Consider the following 25,212-nt stretch of genomic DNA (forward strand, 5'->3'; position numbering starts at 1 on the left):
CTAGGATCAGCATTTCTTTTTACCAGCTGTGTGTGTGTGTGTGTGTGTGTGTGTGTGTGTGTGTGTGTGTGTGTGTGTGTGTGTGTGTGTGTGTGTGTGTGTGTGTGTGTGTGTGTGTGTGTCATTGCCCGTGCACCTGTGCATGTGTGCGTATTCTTATACCAGTTCCCACTCGCAGCTTTATTGAGCAGTCTTCAGTGGTGATGAAACCAGCCAAGAACTAGCAACACACAAATTCTTCCTCGGACACACACACACACACACACACACACACACACACATACGCGGACATGCACACAAAGTGCTGTCAGCGGATCAAATGATTTTCAATGATTGACTCATAATTTACTGCACTGGAAAGACACCACACGCATGTCTTTATTATGCATGTGTATGTCCGTGTTTGTCATTATATACACTCATCGTTGTACAAATGTATTATTATTGTAGTATTATTTCTTGTTTAGCTTTAATATAATTATTATGTTAGATTGTAGCAAAACAACATTTCAACTGCTTGTACTTGTGTAAGTTAGAGACAAATAAAACCTTCTTGATTCTTGATGTGTCTTCAACTTCAGTGGTACAGTCAGTGGAGAATCAAAGGTTTCTCACAATGAAAAGCCTTCAAAGGGCTGCATTGAATTATTCTTCAGATGACCTTTTAAAAACTCACTGTTGACTTTCAGATGCGATTGGAACGACTCCCCTCTTGGAGCCTTGTGTATCAACACTGAAAAAACTCTTTATCAGAGCCTTACTCTGTATGTATAGTATATTGCTGGTTTAAGAATAGCCTCGTATATTTATCCTCCTTGGACTTTTATTATCATTATATTATTAGAATTGTTATGGCTGTCACAAAACTGAACAAGGGGAAAGGGAGATTCATTGGCCAAGTACATAAGCACATACCCGGAATTTGTCCTCTTCATTTAAAGCTGCACTACTGTGTGTAACTTGTTCTAATGAATTAAATGTAATTTTGTCCAATCTGTACGTACGTTATACCATATACAATTGGGGTGGTTGTATTTTGTCTCCCTAATCTTCTATTGAGACATTTAGATCGTGTCAACACTCATGTCTCACCTAGTCACAGGATCTGACACAAATTTTGACTTGATGGTCAAGATACAATTTATCCCCTGAGCAAGCAGGCAGGCTCTATAAGCTCAGTGGCTCTAGCTCAGTGGTAAAAAATGTCAGCACTTGCGCAGGAAACCGGGTTCAAATCCGGGGTAGAAGAGGAAGGTTTAAGCACTTGAATCCTAGCATCCCTCTGGGACTAATATTCTATAAAAAAAATAACAGATCTCCAAGCTTGTGAGCTTACGACATAGATATTTAGTGTTGTGCGAAAACAGCAAGGGACCTAATAAAGCGCCCTTGGGATTCTGGTCAACTGAGTATAGGGTTTAAATGGTTAAACCATTGTAACTATTAGGAGCAGCTGCTTAGTTCTTGGGGAGCAGTTAGTGGTCCAGTGTCTTTCTCAAGGACATGATGCCAAGAGGTAGACTGGTAAACCAGTTTACCAGGCTAGCCAGGGAACCGGCAACCTTTCGATTCCCAGGCAAAGGTATACAAAGCACGAACTGAGCTACTACGCTATCAACAACAAGTCTAATGCTGTGTTCACACCAAAATAACGCCTAATGAAAAAAAGCTTTTATTTTCAATGTTATCTCTATGCAAATTGGCGTTTTAAAATTTCTCATGGGCGTTTAAACGCCTAAACGTAAAGGCGTGCTTTATTTCTCCCCAGACCCGAGCTTTGACGCTTTTATTTTTGAAGCCTAGAAACTGTCGGCGTTATTAAGCGCAATTCTAGCCAATCAGAGCACAGCAGGACCTGAGTAGGCGTGGACTACCTCGCTCAGCCAAAAAATAATGTCAGCTCGCTGCTCGCAGCAGGCGCAGCAGACAGTTTTCCGAAAGAAAAATCTATTTTTTTAAATAAAGGCTGTATATGTAATATTAATGGTGAGTTGGCAAGAACATTGCATAGATATGGTCGGAAATAAAAGTATATGTGACCAACAAGTCGTGAAAGCAGTTAAAACTGGTTATGTTCCGTGAGGCAGGCCCCTCGCTCTACCAGCTCACCCCGGGGAAAGGAGCGCCCTGCTCGGGGCGGACAGGCCACACGGTCCGCTGTGGTCCGTGGACCACAGTCCGGTTTTCCGCTCGGTTTCACCGGGCGGAGCGGGGTAGATGAAAACCGGAGGCCGAATTGGACTACACACACCCACACAAAACGAATATTAAAGTTACTACATACTATCATGAATTAATAATAACCTTTATCACCGAGACACCGACAAAACACAACAGATCACTTGACCTGCTCTGCTCTGCTCTGCACTCGGCGAGCGAGTGGAAATCTCCCGGGGAGACACTGTGTGTGTGTGTGTGTGTGTGTGTGTGTGTGTGTGTGTGTGTGTGTGTGTGTGTGTGCCAGTCAGCTCGGCCTGGGGAGACGACCTGCCACGGTCCCTATATTATATATTAATATCGCTCCAGTATAGCGATATATCTCTCGATTATATATCAGATAGTATAATTATAATTATATCACCGACAAATCACAACAGATAACTCTGACCTGCTCTGCTCTGCTGTCGGCGAGCAAGAGGAGCTCTCCCCGCCGACGCAATGTGTGTGTGTGTGTGTGTGTGTGTGTGTGTGTGTGTGTCAGTTGTGGGAAAAGTACCTTTTTTTTTTACTTAAGTAAAAGTATCAATACTGCAATATAGAAGCACCCCAAGTAAAAGTCTGGTAATCCAAATTTACTTGTAAAAGTACAAAAGTATTGGCATCACAATGTACTTAAAGTACCAAAAGTAAAAGTACTCATTATGCGGTCGTCTCGTCCCGTCCGATCCGCTGATGATAAAAGTATTGAAAATTGGAAATACTCCAGTAAAGTAAAAAATACCTCAAGTACTTAAGTACAGTACTTGAGTATATGTACTTAGTTACTTTAGCTCTGTCACTGTCCCCCTAACCATTGAATGCCGATCGTGGACTATACACACCCACAAAAACAAAATATTAAAGTTTTTAATCTAGCAGATGTACTAGACCAGGGGTCTTCAACAGGGGGTCCGGGACCCCTAAGGGGTCTTCAGAGCTACTATAGGGGGTCCGCCAAATCTTTGTGTGATAGGATTTAGTTTTACATTAACCACTTGAAACCTAGAATTCCTTTTCTGAGGGGAACATTAGCCGAAAATAGCAGATCTACAAGCTCTCAATGTTGAGAGCTTGTAGATCGCTATTTTTGGCAAAGAGGCTATAGGTGTAGAGGGAAAAAAGATCAGACTACCTAAGTAAAAAAATAAATAAATCTGAAACACAATTTTATACAATATAAAGGGGTCCCTGCTTAATCTCTCTCTCAGCTAGGGGGTCCTTGGCGTGAAAACGTTGAAGACCCACCCCTGTACTAGACCTACATCTATAGAGTATAGGCAGACAACAGAAGTTTAAACACGGCTCCAGTCCGGTGGTCGCGATGTGGTCGTGGGGAGATGCTAGAGAGAAAAATGTAAAATGCTATAGAGACAAAAAATGATCAATCGTTCATGAAAGTCCTTGCGGTCTTGTTTCCAATGAGGGCCTTGCTATGACATGAGTCTTAAAACCCCTTTATTTATACCATATATGTTGCCTACGAAAAATAGTAGTTTTTAATTGGTTTGTTGCGTTCAGATATCGAATCGCTTCATCTCATTGCAAAAGTTGAAAGATAGATGGATAGATCACATAGATTAGAATAGGCCTATGCTGCATATGATAGATAGATAGATAGATAGATCGTGTATTATATATATATATATATATATATATATATATATATATATATATATATATATTTATCAAATTTCCGAAATGTATATAGGGTTGATGAAGTGGTTTTGTATCAAAATCCACGTAGTAGTATAGTAGCCTACTAGTAACTACAGTTGTCAAATAATTGTAGTGGATAAGTACAATATTTGCCTCTGGATGTAGTGGAGTAGAGCTAAAAGTATTGAAAATTGGAAATACTCCAGTAAAGTAAAAAAAATACCTCAAGTAGTTAAGTAGGCTACAGTACTTAACTTAAGTATATGTACTTAGTTACTTTAGCTCTGTCACTGTCCCCCTATAACCATTGAACGCCGACACACGCCCACAATAACAAAATATTAAAGTTTTTAATCTATCAGATGTACATCTAATAGACAGACAACAAACTAAACAATGTAATTGAGAACAGAAGTTTAAACACAGCTCCAGTCGCCCGCCCGGTGGTCGCGATGCGGTCGTGAGGAGATGCCCCACTGGCGACTCGTAGATCTGCTATTTTCAAGCTGGTGTAGGCAGCAGGTTCTCTGGTGCTTTTTCCGCAGCATTCGCAATTTATATGAATGTTTTAGTTAGTAGCTGTGCATGTTAAAGTATTGAAGATTGTTAAACTCACTCTAGGTCTAGGACAGTGGTTCTCAAACTTTTCCATGCTAAGGACCCCCAAAATGATATGTATTTGGCCGCGGACCCCCATCTAAAATATTTTGTTTCAGGGACCCCCCCAGAAGCAAAGATTTGAGTTACAAATGTTCTCTTTAATATATATTCAAAAGTGCACACATTTTCACGTTTTTTCAAAAATAGCAGATCTACAAGCTCACAGCGCGGCACTCGGTGCCGCGCTATGAGCTTGTATATCTGCTATTTTTGAATAGCCAAAGTATAAAAGGTTAAAATTATTGTGATGCTGTATTACCACATTTTTGCTGGGGACCCCCTGGTACCCCCTCAAGGACACCTGGGGGTCCCCGGACCCCACTTTGAGAACCACTGGTCTAGACCCCTCCCCTCGGGCAAAGGAGAGGAGCACGGCATGTGTGTGTGTGTGTGTGTGTGTGTGTGTGTGTGTGTGTGTGTGTGTGTGTGTGTGTATGCACACGCACACACACACACGCGAGAGACGTGAAGTGAACGTCCGCTAAAAAAGCAGGAAATACGGCAACATGATTTTTTCTTTAACTTGTTAATTTGTGTATATAAAATATAGATTCCCTGTCGAATCTCCTAATTACACCAACATTATTCTTGTGAAGTAGGTAGTTTGTGCTTTTTAAAGATTTATTAAGTTCGCTTTGGTCAGTTCTAGCATGGGGAAACACCGAGCGGTGCTCCCCGTAACACAGTGCCATATGACGGCCTCATGGAGAGCAGCGTGGGGGGGTAGCGACCAGACGGCCCGTTCAGTTATTTAGCAGCTTGTTTATAAACATTCTGTAGATTTTTTTTCCATAAATAGGTTATGTAGTAACTAAATATAGACTTATTTCTCATCTGCAGCTGCTATTTTTCATTTTTGACTTCATAATGCGTTCTGCTTCGCACAGGCCGTTTTCGTCTCGCCTCGAAAAAGCTCACTTGAGGAGACTTGAGTGACAGCTCCTTGGACACGCCCAGTTTGATCAAATAACGCCAAGTCAAATGAGGTATAGGCGTTTTTTTATAAAGGCGTTATTTTGGTGTGAACACAGCATAAGGGTGTGTTCATGTATGTCAACAGTTAAACATCTGTATGGTGTGTGTGTGTGTGTGTGTGTGTGTGTGTGTGTGTGTGTGTGTGTGTGTGTGTGTGTGTGTGTGTGTGTGTGTGTTTACAACTACAACTATAGATCATTTTCTAGAGGTTATTCTATCGATCACCTTTTTTATCAATCAAAAAATCTAAAATAGCAGATCTACACGCTCATAATGCATCGTGATGTGACGCATTGTGAAATATTTGAACATAAAAAAAATTACCTTCCGTTAGAGCGCCCTCTTGTGGAATTTTCTAAAATATATATTTTTTAAAAGACGGAGATCTCCGTCAATGGCAGGGAATGTGTTAATCGATTATGGTGTTAAATGATCGGTTATGGATATGTGATAAACTGTTGCATCCCTATTTGTGTTGCGTGTGTGTGTTGGTTTGAGGTTCAATCTCACCTCTATGATCAGGTCAGGTTGGGAGGTGACTCTGACAGCAGTCTGTCCCTGCTGGTCTATGGTGTAGGACACGCTGTAGGACACACTTCCTCCGTAGGCTGAGAGCTATACAGCACACACACACACACACACATACACACACACACACAGTGAGAGGGAGACATTACGTTGTGAGGTGATGATATAACACTTTTTCCATAACATGGCATATAGAATCAAAACAGACAGACGGACATGTGACACACATGTAACTATGCACACACAAAATGTTCCTCTCTCTCTCGCTCCCTCTGTATCTCTCTCTTACGAACACGCAAACACATAAAGAGACAGACAAGGACGAATCAAATGTATTCATGAAAAGGCATTCATCGAACAGATGTGCCAATTCGCTTTTACAGAAAACAAAGAACACAAACACAGATACAAATTAGAGATATCAAAGACAAGATGGAATGTGTACTTCATAAACTAGACACACAGGCACGTGCGCCCGCACACACACACAAACAAACCCTGAGGGGGTCCTTCAGGGGGTCCCCAGCAAAACGATTGATAGTTAGGAACCAATGGTCCCTTACAGGTCTGTACTGTAACTCTGAGAGTGTACACATGGAACCAAATGGACCCGAACTTACGGGTCCATTTGGTTCCATTTAATACACTCTCAGAGTTATGGGGGTCCGCCCTAATACATATTTAAACCGGGGGTCCTTGAAATTAAAAAGTTAGAGAACCATTGTATTTCACTGTCATAACGTTAGCATCGGCTTTAGCAAAAGGCTTCCGTCAAACAGTGAAACACTGGCACAGTGGAGGCAGCAGATCAATAGAGGGACATTTACAATAGTCTAATCGCAGTGGTTCTCAACCAGTGGTCCGGGGACCACCAGTGGTCCTTGAGGAGTTTCCAGGTGGTCCCCAGCTAAATGATGGAGAGTTGGTAACCAAATGGACCCTCATAGATCTTTAACTCTTGAGAGCGTAAAATGAGCGTAAAAAATGAGTGTAAAATGAGCTTAAAATGAGCGTAAAAATGAAAAGAAAAAAACAATTTGGTTTGTTTTTTTCTTTTCATTTTTATACCTGTAAACCTGTGATGTGACTATAAAGCTGATTCTGGTTCTGGTTCTTAAACATTCAAACTTTGTTACTTTGTGGAACAAAATGAAAAGCACACCCAAAAAAGAAAACTAACCTATTTTGCTCATTTTGTGCAATTTCAGAAGTCCCTACATGAGGAAACTATTGGGCCCGGACTCAAAGGTAAAGTTGTAAGTGCCAGAGTGGTCCATGCCAATCCATCTGTCACCTGAACAAACTTCATTCTAACTTAATGGTCTCTGGCATACTGTAGAATGTGAGTGTAGAAACGAGTGGCCAACAGCTGAACATACTAGTACTATTATTACCATTATCACTATTACTACTAATATACTACTACTACTACTACTACTACTACTACTACTACTACTACTACTCTGCCTACTGCAACTCATTATCTTGTTTGCCATTATTATATCGGTGACTTGCATTCTGAGCCTGTAGATCTGCTATTTTCACTATTTTAGAAAATCTATTATAACATTTTTTTTTCAAATTTTTGTTGCACCCCTAACTACAACTACTAATCTATTGGTATTAGGATGGTATTACGGTATTATGCGCTTTGTTAAAGATTACACAACTATGTGTACTATGTACTGTGGTATATAGACCACTATGTGTACTGTGTACTGTGGTATATAGACCACTATGTGTACTGTGTACTGTGGTATATAGACCACTATGTGTACTGTGTAATAGGGCTCATGTATTGTTTCAAAGCCGGACTTCTTCTTTCCTTTTCTGTGGAGTCCACAGATCGAGCCTCAGCCAGGAAAACGCTGTGTCGGCATTATCCAGCAATTTATTATTCTGCTGTAACCTGAGCAGTAATGGGTGGGCGAGCCACATAATAACACCACCATAAAAACCAGAGAGAGAGAGAGAGAGCGAGCGAGAGAGAGAGATAGAGAGATAGAGATAGAGAGAAAGAGAGAGAGAAAAATAGAGAGAGAGAGAGAGAGAGAGAGAGAGAGAGAGAGAGAGAGAGAGAGAGAGAGAGAGATAGAGATAGAGATAGAGATAGATAGATAAATAGATCGATAGTGAAAGAAAGAAAGAGAGATAGAGAGATAGAGAGATAGAGAGATCGAGGGAAATACAGAGAGAAAGATGAAAAGATAGTATAGAAAGAGAACGTGAACAAAAACAGATATTGAGAACAAGCAATATAGGAGATAGATTTAGAAATAAAGAATGTGAGACTGAATCTGAAAATGGACACAGACAGACAGACAGACAGACAGACAGGCGCCCCCCCCCCCAAAAAAAAAAACACACCGACAGACAGACAGACAGACAGACAGACAGACAGACAGACAGACAGACAGACAGACAGGCAGGTAGACAGGCAGGTAGACAGACAGGTAGACAGACAGGTAGACAGACAGGTAGACAGACAGGTAAACAGACAGACAGAGTGGTGGACCTGGTGCCCCTATAAAGCTCTTCCATTCTGCATCATTACCCCCAGTTCTTAAAGCAGGAGGAGGAATCAGCCATTTCACAGCTCACTGCCAACACACACACACACACACACACACACACACACAAACAGGTGTTGTTATACTTGGGAGGACATTTTATTGACCGACAATTATTCTCCCTCTAACCCCATTTGCAGGTTTTGGCTCGTAAAAGACACAAACACGCGCGAACGCACTCACACACGCACGCGCGCACACACACACACACACACACACACACACACACACACACACACACACACACACACACACACACACACACACACACACACACACACACACACACACACACACACACACACACACACACACACACACACACACACACACACACACACACACACTTTCTCCCTATTACAAAGACCCACTCACGTACACAAAATCCTTCACAAACCAATATAAACAGTGTGTAGGTACAATCTCCAGCTGAATGTGCCCACAAAGTGTTTGGCCAAACAACTGTATATGTCTCACCTCGGGCAGAAACCTTGTATCTCCATACTGTTTTACCAGGGCTCAATGTCCTCTCAGAATATGGGATCTAAAGACAACCCGCAATACTGTGTTCGGCCACTGTATGTATCTCTATGAACTGTGGCGCTGTTCCTCATTTGGTCTTTCAACGTTGCCATGTTTAGTGAGAGAAATAAGCAACCAGGTCTAGGAAAACAAGCCCAAAAGAAGCAACTATAGGCCACATGAGTACTTTCAACCGCCGCAACCTGGTATAATATGACTGTGTCATATCTTGTTTCTTTGTAAATGATTGCCTTATTTCATCATATAAGTGTCACAAAAAATCCTGCTATTTTCACTATTGTTAAATGCTTTTAATTTATTATAATAATAAAACGGTAAGGTTTTGGACATACATACAAGGTTTCCACGATAAATAAAAGAAAATAAATAGCAACAGTGGTTTATCCATTTTTGTCTTTCGTGTGTGCAAGACCTTTTTTCTATGTAATTTTCTATGTAATTGCACACGTTTAGCTTTGGTTCTGTGCGCCTTAATAAGACAGGGAGGACAAGACGGCACCTCTGACCTAAAACGCACGCGGGGCCCAAATCGATCGGCGGCTGCAGATTGGCCGTGTTTTATAGAATGTGTCATTTCACAGCTATTTCAAGGTGATTATTGACAGCGCTCAGGAAATTGATTTGCAACAGCCCCCGCCTTGATAATCAAAACCTTTTGTCGTCTCAGCTTCACCCCTTGACCACGCACGCCATGGTCGCCACATCACGGGGAGAGGAGAGAAATAAGGAAACAGATAAACGGAAACGAGACGGAAAGAAGGAGCGAGCAAGGAAAGTGAAAGGACCAGAGCAGTGGGAGGTACACTCACACATACTGTACACACACACACACGCACGCACATACAGCGGATGTCCATGCACATAACCACATGCGTAGGCACAAAGTGTCTCTCACACACTCATGCACGCACACACACACACACAGACACACACACACTGGAAGTGTGTAGGAGGCCTGTGAGGGGTCGATATGCCCGTTATTAAACCTATTAGCAGACATCACAAGTACAGAATACAGACCAGGCCTCCTCCACCATCTGATATGTAATTATCAAATAAGATGATGGAAAAATGCACAGTACAGTATGTCATTTAGAGATATCCTCGCTGTCAGACAGAAACGTTGTTATCTCCACATTTCAACTTTGATAGTTTTTCTTTACGTAAATGAACGCCCTACTGCAGTGGTTCTCAAACCTTTTCGTGCCAAGGACCCCCAAATTGACACTTATTAGCCCGCGGACCCCCATTTCAAAAGATATGCCAGGGACCCCCATAAGAGAATATTTTTTACGGCTCTAGCAGTGATTCTCAACCATTTTAATTTAGAGGACCCCCAGTTTGACATGCATTAGGGCTACGGACCCCCATTTAATGGCATGTATGTCTCTGGGACCCCAATGCATATTGTAAAATCAATGTTAATTTAACTCTGAGAGTGTACAAATGGAACCAAATGGACCCGTACAGACCCATAAGGGTCCATTTGGTGCCTAATCTATCATTTAGCTGGGGACCCCTTGGAACTCCCTCAAGGACCCCTGGGGGTCCCCGGACCCGACTTTGAGAACCATGGCCCTACTGTGTCATACAAGTGGCGCACAAGAGTGGCAAAACAATAGCAGATCTACAAGCTTGTACATCTGCTGTTTTTTGAAGTGATGAAAGTGAAAGTGGTTACGTCTGTCTGTGTGTTTTATAAATCTTTAACCGATGAAAAGTATTAAAGGGATAGTTCACCCCCAAAATGACTTGTTTTCTGTCGATTACTCACCCCATGGAGACTTGAATTTATGGCTTCTTTCTTTTTGTCACATTCCTCAGCCAATCATTTGATGACCGGCAGTGGTTCCGGTAGGAGACACAAAGGAGACTCTTTGTGTCTTCTACCGGAACCGCTGCCGGTCATCAAATTATTGGCTTAGGAATGCGATAAAAACTAAAACATATCCATGAATTCAAGTCTCCATGGGGTGAGTAATCGATATAAATAGCCAATCTCCAAGCTCATACAACACGTCACGACACGTAACGTTGTGAAGTTATAGATCGGCAAATTTTTGGCAAAGAGATTTGGTGTAGAGGGAAAAAAAGGAGGGGGCCAAGGACAGAGCCCTATAGGGGACCGTGGGCAACGAAGTATATAGGGTTTAAGTGGTTAACCCATTCAATCTGGAAACGCACCGGTGTCATTTTAGATTTGAGCTATAACCATAATTTTATACTTTTAAAAATAGGAGATATATACAAGTTTGTGCTATGAGCTTGTACAGATGTAGATCTGCAATTTTTTTTAAATTCTTGAACATTTGTGCAAATATTTGAATACATATATCTTTTAGATTTTTTTTAAACTCAAATCTTTGCTTCTGGAGGTCCCTGGAACAAAATGTTTTACAAATGTTCACTTTAAAAAAGATGTTTTCAAAGATTTGCACAAAGTAAATGGGTTAAAATCTAAAATGACAGATGCTCTCCCGGTCTTATGGGTTAAGAGAATGAGGTGGGGTTTCTACTGCAAGTCAAATTGATTTGAGGAATGCCATTTGACCACTTTGACAGACGTACCCAGCTAAACCTTTATTTTACACGTGAAGCACCTCACTGTATCACTGGAATGGCAGATTGACATGAAGTCATTGTCTGTGTATCAATGTATCTTTATTATTAAAAAGGCTTATGGGTGGGCGTCACAAACTAACAGCCGGATTTGATTGGCTCTGATCAGCGCTACTAGATTTTCATGCCACGAAGCACAATTACATACATTTGTAATGGACTAAAGCCAAGAGAAGAGTATTGAGAGTGTTGAGTGTAAAGGTACATTTTAGAGAGGAAGAAAAGACAGATCGCGGCTATTTTCCACAGACAGGGTCAAAGTGACGCGGCTGGTGCCATCGCCTTCGGAGTGAGAAGAAATTCAGCCCCAGACCAAATACTTCCTTTGTCAAAGGGGTGAAAGCACGGGCAGCATATGTTATAGTTACACTTGAAACATAATACTTTTTTAAAAATACATGTTTGGAATAACAAAAGCCCCCAAGGTGTTATAAATGTATTTGTCGTATAGGGCTACATTGGTACTCATTACATTGAAGGCATCGATCGAATTAAGGCCATACCAAGTAACAAGGTGAGACATTGCTAGGCAATGAATCCCTACATTCTCATACTGTATGTAAGTTTTTGTTTGATTTTTCATTGCAAAACACCACAGAAATACTAAGAGAAAGAGGACAAAAAGATAGGATCTTTCAGGAAATGAAGAACAGATTGTCACCAAAGCCTCTGAAAACACGCACACGCGCACGCGCGCACACGCACACACACACACACACACACACACACACACACACACACACACACACACACACACACACACACACACACACACACACAGAGTTGTTGTTCTTTGCTGTTGGATTTGATTGGCTCCAGATGGACCAAGAGACCAGGAGTAGAGTGCAGCAAAACTCTGACCCTGTGCGTGTGTGTGTGTGTGTGTGTGTGTGTGTGTGTGTGTGTGTGTGTGTGTGTGTGTGTGTGTGTGTGTGTGTGTGTGTGTGTGTGTGTGTGTGTGTGTGTGTGCGTGCATGTGTGGGGTGACTGGGGTCCCTCTAGTATTTGTGGACGTGATTGATGTGATAGATGCCGTGAGAGGAATGCATAAAACACACACACCCGTGAGCCCAAATCCATCCAACAATGTCCTCTTTGTAGCACACAGCATTCCAAACTCCATCATTTCACTACAGTGTTTATGAGAAGACTATATAATCCATGGTGTCATCAAGACATGTAGACATACATCCGCCTTTTGCAGCGCAATCAAAAGTTCCTGTGAGGATTAAAACCCAATGGAGCTCACTCACATCCAGCCTCACGGGTGTCAACAGCAACCCCATATGGAGAGACAGGATCCAGTGGTTCTCAACCTTTTCAGGCTGTGACCCCCCCAAAATAATCATATTTGATTATTATTTGAACTGGGGACCCCCAACCCTGATTACTGAGTACTTTGAATATTAGGAGTTAAGGCATTACATTTTGTTTGACTCAGTTCCACAGATAAATGTTGTGAAAATAGCTGATCTACAAGCTCACAAGCTTCTAGATCAGCTATTTTCTTTCTTTTCTATAATTCGACAATTTGGCCAATGTTTGACCAGTTTTTATAGTATAGTTTGTTGATGCAGTAATGGTCTTTTTTCATTAATTGATATTAAAAGGGTCTAAACAGTCATTAAGTTATCACTTTACTGTCATCTGGGGACCCTCCCAAAATCATGTGGGGACCCCCCTGGGGGTCCTGACCCACAGGTTGAGAACCACTGGGATAAACCACTGTAGACATCCCAGTGCACTGGTTCTCAAACCTGTTTGGCTGTGACACCCATTTCACTAAGAATGTCACTAAAAACAACAACAACAAATACAAAGGCCCCTCAAGACCACCTCAAACCCCTTTAAAACATAATGCTGTAGAACAAGCAAACAATAAAATCTGTATAGAAATCATTTCAAAACGGATGCCCCGCAAAGAATTCCACCCAATTTTGTAACACCTGTAAACTAGGGGTGTGCCGATACACTAATTTCACAAAACGATACGATACGATATTGGGCTCACAACTTCAATACGATTTCGATACGCACTTTTTTATTATGAAAATATATGGGGGAGAAAAAAAGCAAATGCAAACAAATAATTCTGTTTTTGCATTATTCAGACATGCAAACTTGTCCAAAACTATATATTTCTTTTCCAAAACGATACGTCACGAAAACGTATCGCGATATATCGCGGGACGATATATCGGCACACCCCTACTGTAAACCTATGATGTGACCACAAAGTTGCATTGAGTTGAGTGGTATTATTAAGCACTGTTGCCTCACAGGGAGAAGATCCTGGATTGGAAGCTGACTGGGGCCCTACATAATTGGTTCTCAAAGTGGGGGCTGGGGGAATTGGTTCCTTGAGGGGGTTCTAGGGGGTCTTGAAAAGGTTTGAAAATATATATATTTTGAACACAAATCTTCTCTTCTGGGGGTCCCTGGCACAAAACCTTTTCAGGCAGGGGTCCACGGCCAAAAACATAAAAAAGGTTGATGACCACTGCTTTACAGGTACTCCTGTTTCCTTCCACACCAAAACGCATGCCTGTCACGGACATCTCTTACCAGGGCACTGGCCCTACAGTTGGAGCTGGTCCCTGGGCGCCGCTTAGTGCACTGGCTAGTGGCTACCCACTGCTCATAACAGTTAGGATGGGAGAACTGTGGGGGACACATTTCCTCACAGAGATCAATAAAGTGTAACTTTACTTGCTTGAAGAAAAACATTTTTTTCCCCCATTCTCAGTTTTATACTACACTGGAATGTGTCACTACAAACATTCTGTATGAAGGCTCATGATCCATGTGTACAGTATGTGCGCACTGCGGTGTGTAAGTATGTATTTACATGTACAGTATGTATATAATATAATATACATGTATGTATATTATGTTTGTGTGTGCAGTCTTAATATGTAAAGTGTCATGTGCCAATGTGCGTGGTGTGTGTTTAAATATTGAGGTATAGGTGCTATTTACGAGTGTGTTCTGTAAAGTGCATGGATATACACAAACTGCACTGTTCTATTTCATTGTTTGCTCTTAATGCTTGTATATTTTACTTGGTATTGTTGTACCTACTCACCTTTCCTGTAACCATGCATACTGATGTTTATCTGAACACGAGTTTCCTCAAGAGCAATTAAGTGTATATCTATCTATCTATCTATCCATCTATCTATTTGTCTGTCTGTATGTCTTAGAAATAGTAACTAATAGCAACAGTAATAGCACAAGTTGTTACTACTAGTTAATCCTACTATAATTCTAGTAACCTCACGGTGGTGGTGGTGGTGGTGGTGACTTGGTTGGGTGGACTCTTGATCAAACTGCGCATGCGTCATTGCTAGCTTTCGCGAGAGAAACAAGCAGCAAGGTCTATGAAAACGAGGCCAAACCAAACGAACCCTATAACACCAACATTGGCCCTAAAGCGCTTACAATAGGCGGACATGGCAACACATCACATTCCAATCATTCCTATCACTACCAGGACTCCACCCCCTGAAAGCCAACAACAGCCAGCAACATCACACACACACACACACACACACACACGACGAGAACCACCTACGACACATCCCTCTACAATGACGACCTCACACGCAGCTTCAGCGAACAAAGTGCTGATATATATATATATATCCGCCCGTGGGGAGGGGTGACCGCGGGCCGGGGGGTGGCGCGACGGGAGCAACGGGAGCGACGGGGGGTGGGCGCCACGACGGGACGCGCGCGGGGGAGAAACCGCGACGGGACGCGCGCGGGGGAGAAACCGCGCGACAGGACCTGCATTAACCCCAACTTTGCAACTACTTTCGTCTGCGCCCTTCACCGGGTATGGTCTAGTACTACTAATTAGTCAAGGAGGGATTTGATAAACATTGATTGAATTGATTGATAAACACCATGATGCCATAAGATGTTTTTGTAAAGCACACTAAAAAACAAATGAATCTTTGGCCAGTTAGAAAGACAGAGGTAGAGCGATGGCAAAAGCAACAGTTCACCACAGGCTTTAGAAGCATTCTCATCAAAACGCTGAGTGCTGGTTATTGTGACGAATGAAAGATCTTGAAATGGTTTTTCCAAACTGTGTGTATGAACTCATTTCTCTCTCCTCTCTCTCTCTCGTTTCAGCCATTATCAAGCTGCTGAGCTGTGACTTCTCACAAAGAACAATATTGTGTGTGTGTGTGTGTGTGTGTGTGTGTGTGTGTGTGTGTGTGTGTGTGTGTGTGTGTGTGTGTGTGTGTGTGTGTGTGTGCAGATGAATTGGTTTTCAGTGACTTAGGTACCAACGTGGTCCTGCTCTCTTAAAAGATGAATCCCCCCCTCTCTCACCCCCCCCCTCTTTTTGCATGTAGTTTACTTGTTGAGATCTATCATGCTGATAGGCTATTAGGCAGCGCAGCCGCTATATGTGAGAATACCCAAGGTGCTTAGGTTCACACTCTGAAACTGCTGCACCAGTGCATTTCCATTGATCACAGACTGTTTGCCTCATTTCTCAACGACCACAAGAAGAGCATTAGAGCTGGATTTGTACAAAACACATTGGATGGCTTTGAGGCGCTCTGCCGCGGCCTTTTTCGCCGATATCGGTTCCTACAAGTGTCGCATGCATGGCGACGTACATGCCAGCTGCCCGTGATGACATTGAGAAGCCAGCCGTCTGTGCGGGAGCGGAATAGTCATTGATTTGGCTCTTAAAAGAACGGATGCAAACAAGGTGACCACTCTCAGTAATGTGATTGGACAAGATGGCCGATGCTGTTTGCTCTATCTTCGCAGGTTTCCGGGACTCGTATTTATCACCAGCTTATCGTAAGCCTCGCGACAAAATGTCAAGCACTTGCTGTCACAGTCAAATCCTTAGTGTTGGTTTCACTCTGAGAGTGAACAAAATATTACATTTCTTACATTTACAGCGTGGCTCTAAAAGTGGTAACCATCTATAAGAGTCTGTCTGTCTGTCTATCTATCCCTCACACACCTACCTCAATATTTAAACACACACCACGCACATTGACACACGACACTTTACATATTAAGACTGTTAACACACATAATGTACACACATAAATGTGCATACACCTATAGCCTACATGTAAATACATACTTAGACACCTAGCTGTACACCACAGTGCGCACATACAATATAAATGAATCATATTTTGAAGTATACTGTAGGACCCTTGTGCACAGCACTTTCTAGCACCTCATAGTGCTATGACCTACAAAAAACAGAGGAGGCTCACGCACTGACAAATCAAAAAATGACCCTAACCCAACTATATTTTCTAGGGCAAAAAATATGACACAGGTGCAAAAGTCATTCTCTTCACTTTTGCACCTACAGTATGTCATCTTTTTTTGCACATTGCAAAATAATTGTAAATAAAAAAAGTGTTTTCTTTTTTATTATGTGTCAGTGTGCAAGATGTTTTTTTGTGGACTTCAATACTGGCTTTTCGCACCTGGCTTTATGCTTTAGTAAGCCTTGAGTCAAGAGTGCAAACCAGTCGAGACCAAAGTACACCATACATAGATATTTCTCTTAATCTATAAAGAGAAATATTATATTAATATTATTTATCTTAAAATATGATTGCTGCTATTGTAAATTATTTCTTTATTGTTGTTTTTATTGCTGCTAAAATGTTGAAAGACAAAGAGTGTTACTCTTGTGTACTCGCATAGTATAAGATGTTCCAATTAAAAATCTTGAATGATAACATAATGTTTTTGTAATAAATCCGTCTGTCAAACTGATTTTTCCATCATTCCTGTCACTGTCCATTAAAGCGAGCTTTAACCAAACAGTTGCTCGCTGATCCTATCGTTGCCGTCGGTCAGAAACCTTGTATCTCCATATTTCAACTTTCGTATTAATGCCATACTTTCTTCGTACAAAAGTGTCACACGAAAGTAGTGAAAATAGCATATCTACAAGCTCACAACACATCGCAATGCGACGCGTTGTGAGCTTGTAGATCGTCTATTTTCACTATTTTAAAATGTTTTAAAAATAATAATGAAAAAGGAACAGTTTTGGACATACATGGTTTCCAACCTGACAGCAATGCTAGGTTAATGAGCAGTCACAGCAGTCTCACAGAACATGCATGAGTTATCCAATGAGCATCAGCGGGACCACGCTTCTGGACCAATGAGCATCCACACCGCGTGCTAACGGGCCAATGAGCATCCCCCATCGTGTCGATTTACCAATTGAGGTGCAAGAGAACCAAGAATGCTGCCTCTGTCTGACACACACACACACACACACGCGCGTGCATGCGCATAATGACACTCACCGCTTGTTCCTAAACGTGCACGCACCCTGTCACTTCCGATAACACGCACTAACATGACTAACTACTATGTGTGTCTACATTTATGCATGTGAGAGAGACAGAGTGTGTGTGTGGGTGCGTGTGTGTGTGTGTGTGTGTGAGAATGAAGTCACAGAGTATATATCACAGTAACTCGATCAGACATTGAAGCAAAGAATCTCTTTACACTTGCACATTGCTGCTAGTAATCATTCTCTCTCTCTCTCTCTCACACACACACACACACACACACACACACACACACACACACACACACACACACACACACACACACACACACACACACACACACACACACACACACACACACACACACACACACACACAGAGTAATTTGTTTGTTTCCAGAGTCTTGAGGCGTTTCAGCTCTGCTCTGCTGTCCCTAATGCCTCCAAAACCCATCATTATCTGACTTATATACTAGGCCCACAACTGTGTGTACGTGTTGCCGCGTTGCATGCGTGTGCCTGTGTGAGTGTGCAGACGCATACTAAAAATGGTGTGTGTGTGTGTGTGTGTGTGTGTGTGTGTGTGTGTGTGTGTGTGTGTGTGTGTGTGTGTGTGTGTGTGTGTGTGTGTGTGTGTGTGTGCGCCTGTGTGAGTGCAAAACAGTTGATTATCGAGTTCAACGGGCGAGACACTGTTTACCCTGAGAGACACATGGAGGGGGAGAGACAAGGCTTTGGAAACATGATTTAGGAATGGGGGGGGGGGGCAGAAATCCTAGAGAGAGATAGATGGGGGGCGGGGTGGGGGCAATGTTGCCAAGTCTGCCCTTATTGTAAGCGACTTTGGGCTTGTTTTTCTGTAAAGTCACAAAATATTGGTAGTTTTTGGGCTTGTTTTTAAAGTGTAATAGTTGGTTATTTGGGCTTGCTTCCTAATGTTGTTTAAACCAGTGGTTCTCAAACATTTCCTTATATTTGTCGGCAGACCGCCACCTGAAAATATTTTGTGCCATGGAACCCCCATACAAGACTTGTGTTGTTAAACGTTTTCAAACATAATATTCCAAATATTTAAGAAAAATCTAGATTTGTTTGCAGAATAGCCGAAGCGGCACATTGTGAGCTTGTACATCTGCTATTTTCAAAGTCAATATATATGCAATTAAAGTGGTTCAACTCATCTTGATGCTATATTAAGTCATTTTGGCTGGGGATCACCCCTGTGTGTTCTTTTGGGCTTGTTTCCCTAGAAGACCTAATAGTCCGCTTGTTTCGCTCACAAAATCTGGCAACGCTGGTGGAGGGGGGTTGTGGAGGCTGGGACAGAGGAGTGAGTTGACGTGCCAGGTCTGGAGGGTACAAAGTAATGAAATTCGTTGGCATATCCCTTCAAGCAGCCACACTCCAGACAAACATCACAGTCACGGGCCTCTGCCGTCGCCTCAGCACCATCACACTCGGCTTAACCAAACGTGGGCCACAGCTATTTGTCAGCTGCCGTGATAAAAAAAAAATCTAATTGCGCCGAGGGGAGCCAAAACAAGGGGGAGAAAGCACCGGTAAAAAATAGAGGAATTTAAATGTTCTCTTTTACACTCTCTCAGGATTTGTTGTTTGATGTTGCACTCAAATAGGCTTGTGAAATATATTTAAGATGGGAAGAACTGATATAATAACATTTGCAATGGTACCAACAACAGGGCAGTAGGACAGAATGGTAATTCCATTAGCTACATCATAATTCATCTATTTGTAACTCAGAGAGTGTAGAACTGTAACCAAATGGAACATTACCGACTATTTTTTTTCTCCAATCATTTATTTTTGCAATTTTCCGGTTTACATTTAGACAACAGACTACAACAACAACAGACTACAACAAGACTACAACAGACTCAGACCTACATAAAAAACAGTGTACGTAGAGAAAATCATAAGCGTAGGACAGAAAACAAGAGCAATAAAACAAAAGGTAAAAATAAAAAATATCAAGTGGTAAAGCTAAAATCAGCAAAAATCCCTAGCACGGATCTCACCACCCCGATGAGGAAAGGACAGCAATTTGCAGCGAGGAGGGCCCCACGCCCCTGCAGCACCCCACCCTGGACTGGCGATGTCAAAATCCTCGACCTACACCACCGGACACAAGTCTTATGTCCAACGCTATGGGACGGGGTAGCGCCACCCCACGGCGGAACCGACAGAAGCCACAGGGCCCCCCCCCGCCACCCCAATCCTCCCACATCCGACCAGTGAGACAGGCCAAAGATCTGCGGGGTCCCCCGTATGTGTGTGCGCAAATGAGGGTGGGATGTCTCTTCTTACTTCATCAAAGCAGCCTAAATACATATCTTGAACCGGTCTGAATCAATTACTCTCTTCCATGAAGTCCAAAAAGGACTTACCGGTTATATACCATATTAAAATTGGCTTAATGGCCGTTCACACAGAGCACTATAACTATAAAAAATCACACCCTGTGTGAAGGTAGCGGCGTCTTTGATACATTTTGTCATCGATATGTGTTTATAGCCACGTGTCACGTGAAGCTTGACCAATCACTTTGTTGACGTACGCACCTGACCAATCAGAACGTTGACGTACGCACACGGACAAAGTCAGGTATAGAGCAGGATCCGCTCTATACCTAAAGGTATAGAGCGGCTAGCGCCGCTAAAAATATAGTTTTAAAAATCGTTCTTAGTCAAGTAGATGATAAAAAAATCACACCCAGTGTGAAGTGGGCGGTGTGTGGTCATCACAACATGACTCACTTTAAAAAAAAGGATTAATGACTTTTTTTAAAGTCCATACTGCTATTCATAGGGCTGCACATGTGTCATGTGTTTCGCTAGCCAATCACAGTCCTGAATTTGCAAAGTCAGCCAATCACATTACAGTTAGTGGTGATGACACTAGCTGTAATGTGATTGGCTGATATGAAAAAAGTATTGATTTGCATTAACAATGGAAGGGTTAGGGGGTACACAAATATTTTGGTCGGTGTCCAAAACTCACTTATAGGGGGCGGCTACACCGCCCCAAAAAACACAATGGTGAACAATAGTTATCGTTATAGTTAAAGCGCTCAGTGTGACTGGCGGCGGACCATGTCCGCACGCTCATGTCACTATGACTCGGCCATAACTATATAAGGAGTTTCCAATGAAGTTACACCCAAATATGGAGTGTGTTGTCTAACCTCAATGTGTCGTCAGGCATCAGGCGCAAACAAATCAGTCAGCTCTATATACAGTATGGGCACTAAAAGGGGCATGCCCATATATGGTGATGACATCAGGGATCGCCATATATGGGCATAAAAGGGACAAGGACTGACAGATATGAGATGTCCATGTTTGGGCATATCGCTTAGTTGTAATAGTTAGTATCATTCATTTCTGCTACAGAGCAGTGCAGACTTCAGTGACACATGTGATGTGACAGTCATATACTGTGTGATTACAAGGTGTGTATTTGTGTGTCCGTGTCCACACACACACAGCATTTAAAACCCCACTCCCACTCGTCCACATTGTACAGCATTAATGACCCCCCCACACACGCACACACGCGCCCCCACACACACACGCGCCCCCACACACACACACACACACACACACACACACACACACACACACACACACACACACACACACACACACACACACACACACACACACACACACACACACACACACACACACACACACACACACGCACACACACTTTGTAGCGTGTGTCTCACCTTATTTCCCAGGTATACTTCCGGTGCGCTCCAGTAGTAGGTGGAGCCAAGGTCCCTCTCCACGTCTGAGTGGCGGACACTAAGATACGGAGGCGTGTGCCTGTGGATAGACCACACCCTCGACCCAGTTGCCTCACCAATCAGGTGCCAGCCTGCCAGAGTGGTCTCCTAGAAGACCACCAATCAGAAAAGGAGAAGATGTTAAGACGATGGCTCAGAGATGAAGTTTCAGTTCATTTTAGGATGGATATCAGCTGGGCCTTTGTACTTTTCAAAAAGCAAACACTGGAAAACCTTTGGCTTGAGCAGGTTGGTTGTCATATCCGACCCATTAAGACCTGGAACTGTCATTTTTAGATTTGAGCTAAAAAGCATTATTTTACACTTTGGGCTATTCAAAAATAGCAGATATACAAGCTCATAGCGCGGCACCGATTGCCGCGCTACGAGCTTGTAGATCTGCTATTTTTGAAAATTCGTGAAAATGTGTGCAAATCTTTGAATATATATATTTTTAAAGCGAACATTTTTAACTCAAATATTTGCTTCTGGGGTGTCCCTGGAACAACATATTTTGATGGTGGTCCGCAGCCAAATACATATAATTTTGGGGGTCCTTGGCATGAAAAAGATTGAGCACCACTGATATAGAAACAAACGTTTTTCAGAAAACTGTTGAGATTTAGGAGACATGTAGAATCGGCTTCAGGTCTCAATGGGTTAAAGGGAACATTTCACATGTGTCGTAATGAGCATTGTTCAAGTCCTCTCTTTAAGTCATTAAAAAATGTGACATGGTCTGATAGGGTCTGCCATTTGAAATGTTAATGTAAATGAATCCAGTTAATAATGTGCTGTACTTAACACAGCAGCCATTCGGTCCTTCAGGAGTCACAGGTCTGTAACTCTGAGAACGTACAAATGTACGCTCTCAGAGTTAGGATTTTATAGTATAGAATTTTATGAAATGGGGGGTCCGTGGCGTAATGCATATCGAACTGGGGGTTTGATATGCATTTTGATATGAAAAAGTTTGAGAACCACTGCCTTATATGATAACACATCTACTGTGAAACACTCTTCCTATGGAGTAGAGGAGAAGAGAGGCGTGAAGCGGTGTAGCTGAAGAGTGGTGGAGAATATGAGAAAGGTGAGAGGTCACAGAGAGGGCGGGTAATGACAAAGAAGGAGTGGAGGGGTTGACAGGAGGTGGACAGACAAGGAGCGGGCGATCAGAGCGGAGGAGAGGAGGAGGAGGAGGAGGAGAGGACAGGAGAGGAGATGCGTAAAGAAAGAGAGGAGAGCAGAAGAGAGACGGAGAGGAAAACACCTTCTGATTGACGGGAGAGGTGGGTTTGGGGAGTGGAGACTTTGACAGGCTGACAGCTCTGATTTAGACACTGATAGCTCGTGCGTGTGCGTGTGTGTGTGTGTGTGTGTGTGTGTGTGTGTGTGTGTGTGTGTGTGTGTGTGTGTGTGAGAGACAGGCAGGCACACATCTGCTGTTGCAATTAACCTGACCTTGGCTTACCCTTTCACACACACACACACACACACACACACACTGGAGTGAGTAGTGTGTGTGTGTGTGTGTGTGTGTGTGTGTGTGTGTGTGTGTGTGCGCACACGCGCACGTATGTGCGCGTGCGTACGTACGTACGCGCATGTTTTGTGCGCTTGTAAATTGTACAGGAGTTAATGTGTAACAGTTGCTTTCCCCTGGCTGACAGTACAGTATATTCTATAAGGTAAGACTCGGAAACAGTCAACATGGGTTATCCCCTTTTTTCTGTTGGAGCACTGCTGTCCCCATGCAGAAGCAAGAAGTGAACACAGCAAGGAAGCTAATGCAGACGTGTTTAGCAACAAAACCTATCCTATCGCCAGTTTTATAAATTGCAATACCACCCAGGTTGCTTTAATATAGGACAGGTCTTACAAAAAGGACACTGCATGACAGAGAAGCTTAACATAGGTATGCTATTCGTATGGTAATGTGAATTATCCTGTGGCCAAACATTATATGGAAGCCCAACATGGAAGTGATACAACTCTAAGAGTTCTGGTATTGAAGTCGTCAGCTCTGATGCCAGGGGTATCAAACAAAGAGAAGCATACTGGATTTATTCCTATACTTACGTATTGCCTTGGTTGTGAATTATTGGTTCACACAGTCAAATTTGTTTGATTTTCGTCTCAAGAGTTGAAGCTGCCCTTTTATTGAACTGGGTTTCTACATTTTTGGGATGTTTTAAGATATGATTGGCCAATGTTGATCATTTGAACTGTTATTATGTACATGTGTTCCAATGTTTCCCTTTGTTTACAGCATCTTGAGTATGGAAAGGTTTTAACAGGCTGTGAGTATCAGTATACCACTATACCATGATTGTGTTTTGTTTCTTGCCATGTTTACATTTATATTTGTATGATGCCCCCAGGGGGCCAGAGGAAAGACTGCATGTCCTCACTGGGACACACCTGTGTAGGACTGCACCTATAATTAGGCCTACTCTGTGTCTCTTTGTTTACATTACACCCTGAAGAGGGCGCAAGCCGACATGCATTGTACGTTAATGTCTCCAGCCCTTAATTTAAAAAAGGCCTTTTACTTGTAAAATACACCCTGAGTGCATGGACCTGGATTTTTAACCCATTGAGACCTGAGACGGATTCTACAAATGCCTTCTAAATTGGTATTTCTCAAACTTTCAAGATTTTTCAAAAATGTTCAAAATTTGCAGATGTACAAGCTCAGCACATCTGCTATTTTTTTCCCGGTTTTAATGGGTGATGCTGGTGTGGAAAGCACAAACGAGCTGGCCAGATGTATGGAGAATTGGTATGAATGAAGACGCCGTGGAGGTCTCGTCTGAGGACGGCGTAAAGGAACAACGTTTTTGTTTCTTTTTACTGTTTTTTAATGGCACAACACGGATGCCAGGTTGAAAGTGGTTAAAGAAAGAAACAGATCTGAATGTACAGTATCACCTTAGTGTATATTGGCATCCTATAGTACAGTGGTTCTAAAACTTTTTCATGACAAGGACCCCCAAAATGATATATATTTGGCCGCGGACCCCCATCTAAAAATATTTTGTTCCAGGGACCCCCAGAAGCAAAGATTTGAGTTAAAAATGTTAGCTTTAAAAAATATATATTCAAAGATTTGCACACATTTTCAAGATTTTTCAAAAATAGCAGATCTACAAGCTCTGCTATTTTTGAATAGCCAAAGTATAAAAGGTCATAATTATTCTGATGCTATATTTACACATTTAGCTGGGTACCCCCTGGAACCCCCTCAAGTACCCCTGAGGGTCCCCGGACACCACTTTGAGAACCAATGCTATAGTACACAAATACCAACCCTGTGTCAGCTGCCTCATACCTGGGAATCTACACAG

At 42.4% G+C, this 25,212-nt stretch overlaps 1 protein-coding gene across 1 annotated transcript in view; it reads right to left on the reverse strand.

Moving 5' to 3' along the window:
- Positions 1-25,212, reverse strand: part of lama2 (laminin, alpha 2) — a 278,412-nt gene that overhangs the window by 145,278 nt on the left and 107,922 nt on the right. The window contains exons 14-15 of the mRNA XM_084082844.1: positions 21,806-21,973; positions 6,001-6,105 (exon numbers count right to left, since the gene is read on the reverse strand). Coding sequence (XP_083938970.1) covers positions 6,001-6,105; positions 21,806-21,973 — 273 coding nt within the window. The remainder of the gene's footprint in view (positions 1-6,000; positions 6,106-21,805; positions 21,974-25,212) is intronic.

Source organism: Gymnoscopelus microlampas (assembly GCF_963454915.1).
Source record: "Gymnoscopelus microlampas genome assembly, chromosome: 16".
NCBI lineage: Eukaryota > Metazoa > Chordata > Actinopteri > Myctophiformes > Myctophidae > Gymnoscopelus > Gymnoscopelus microlampas.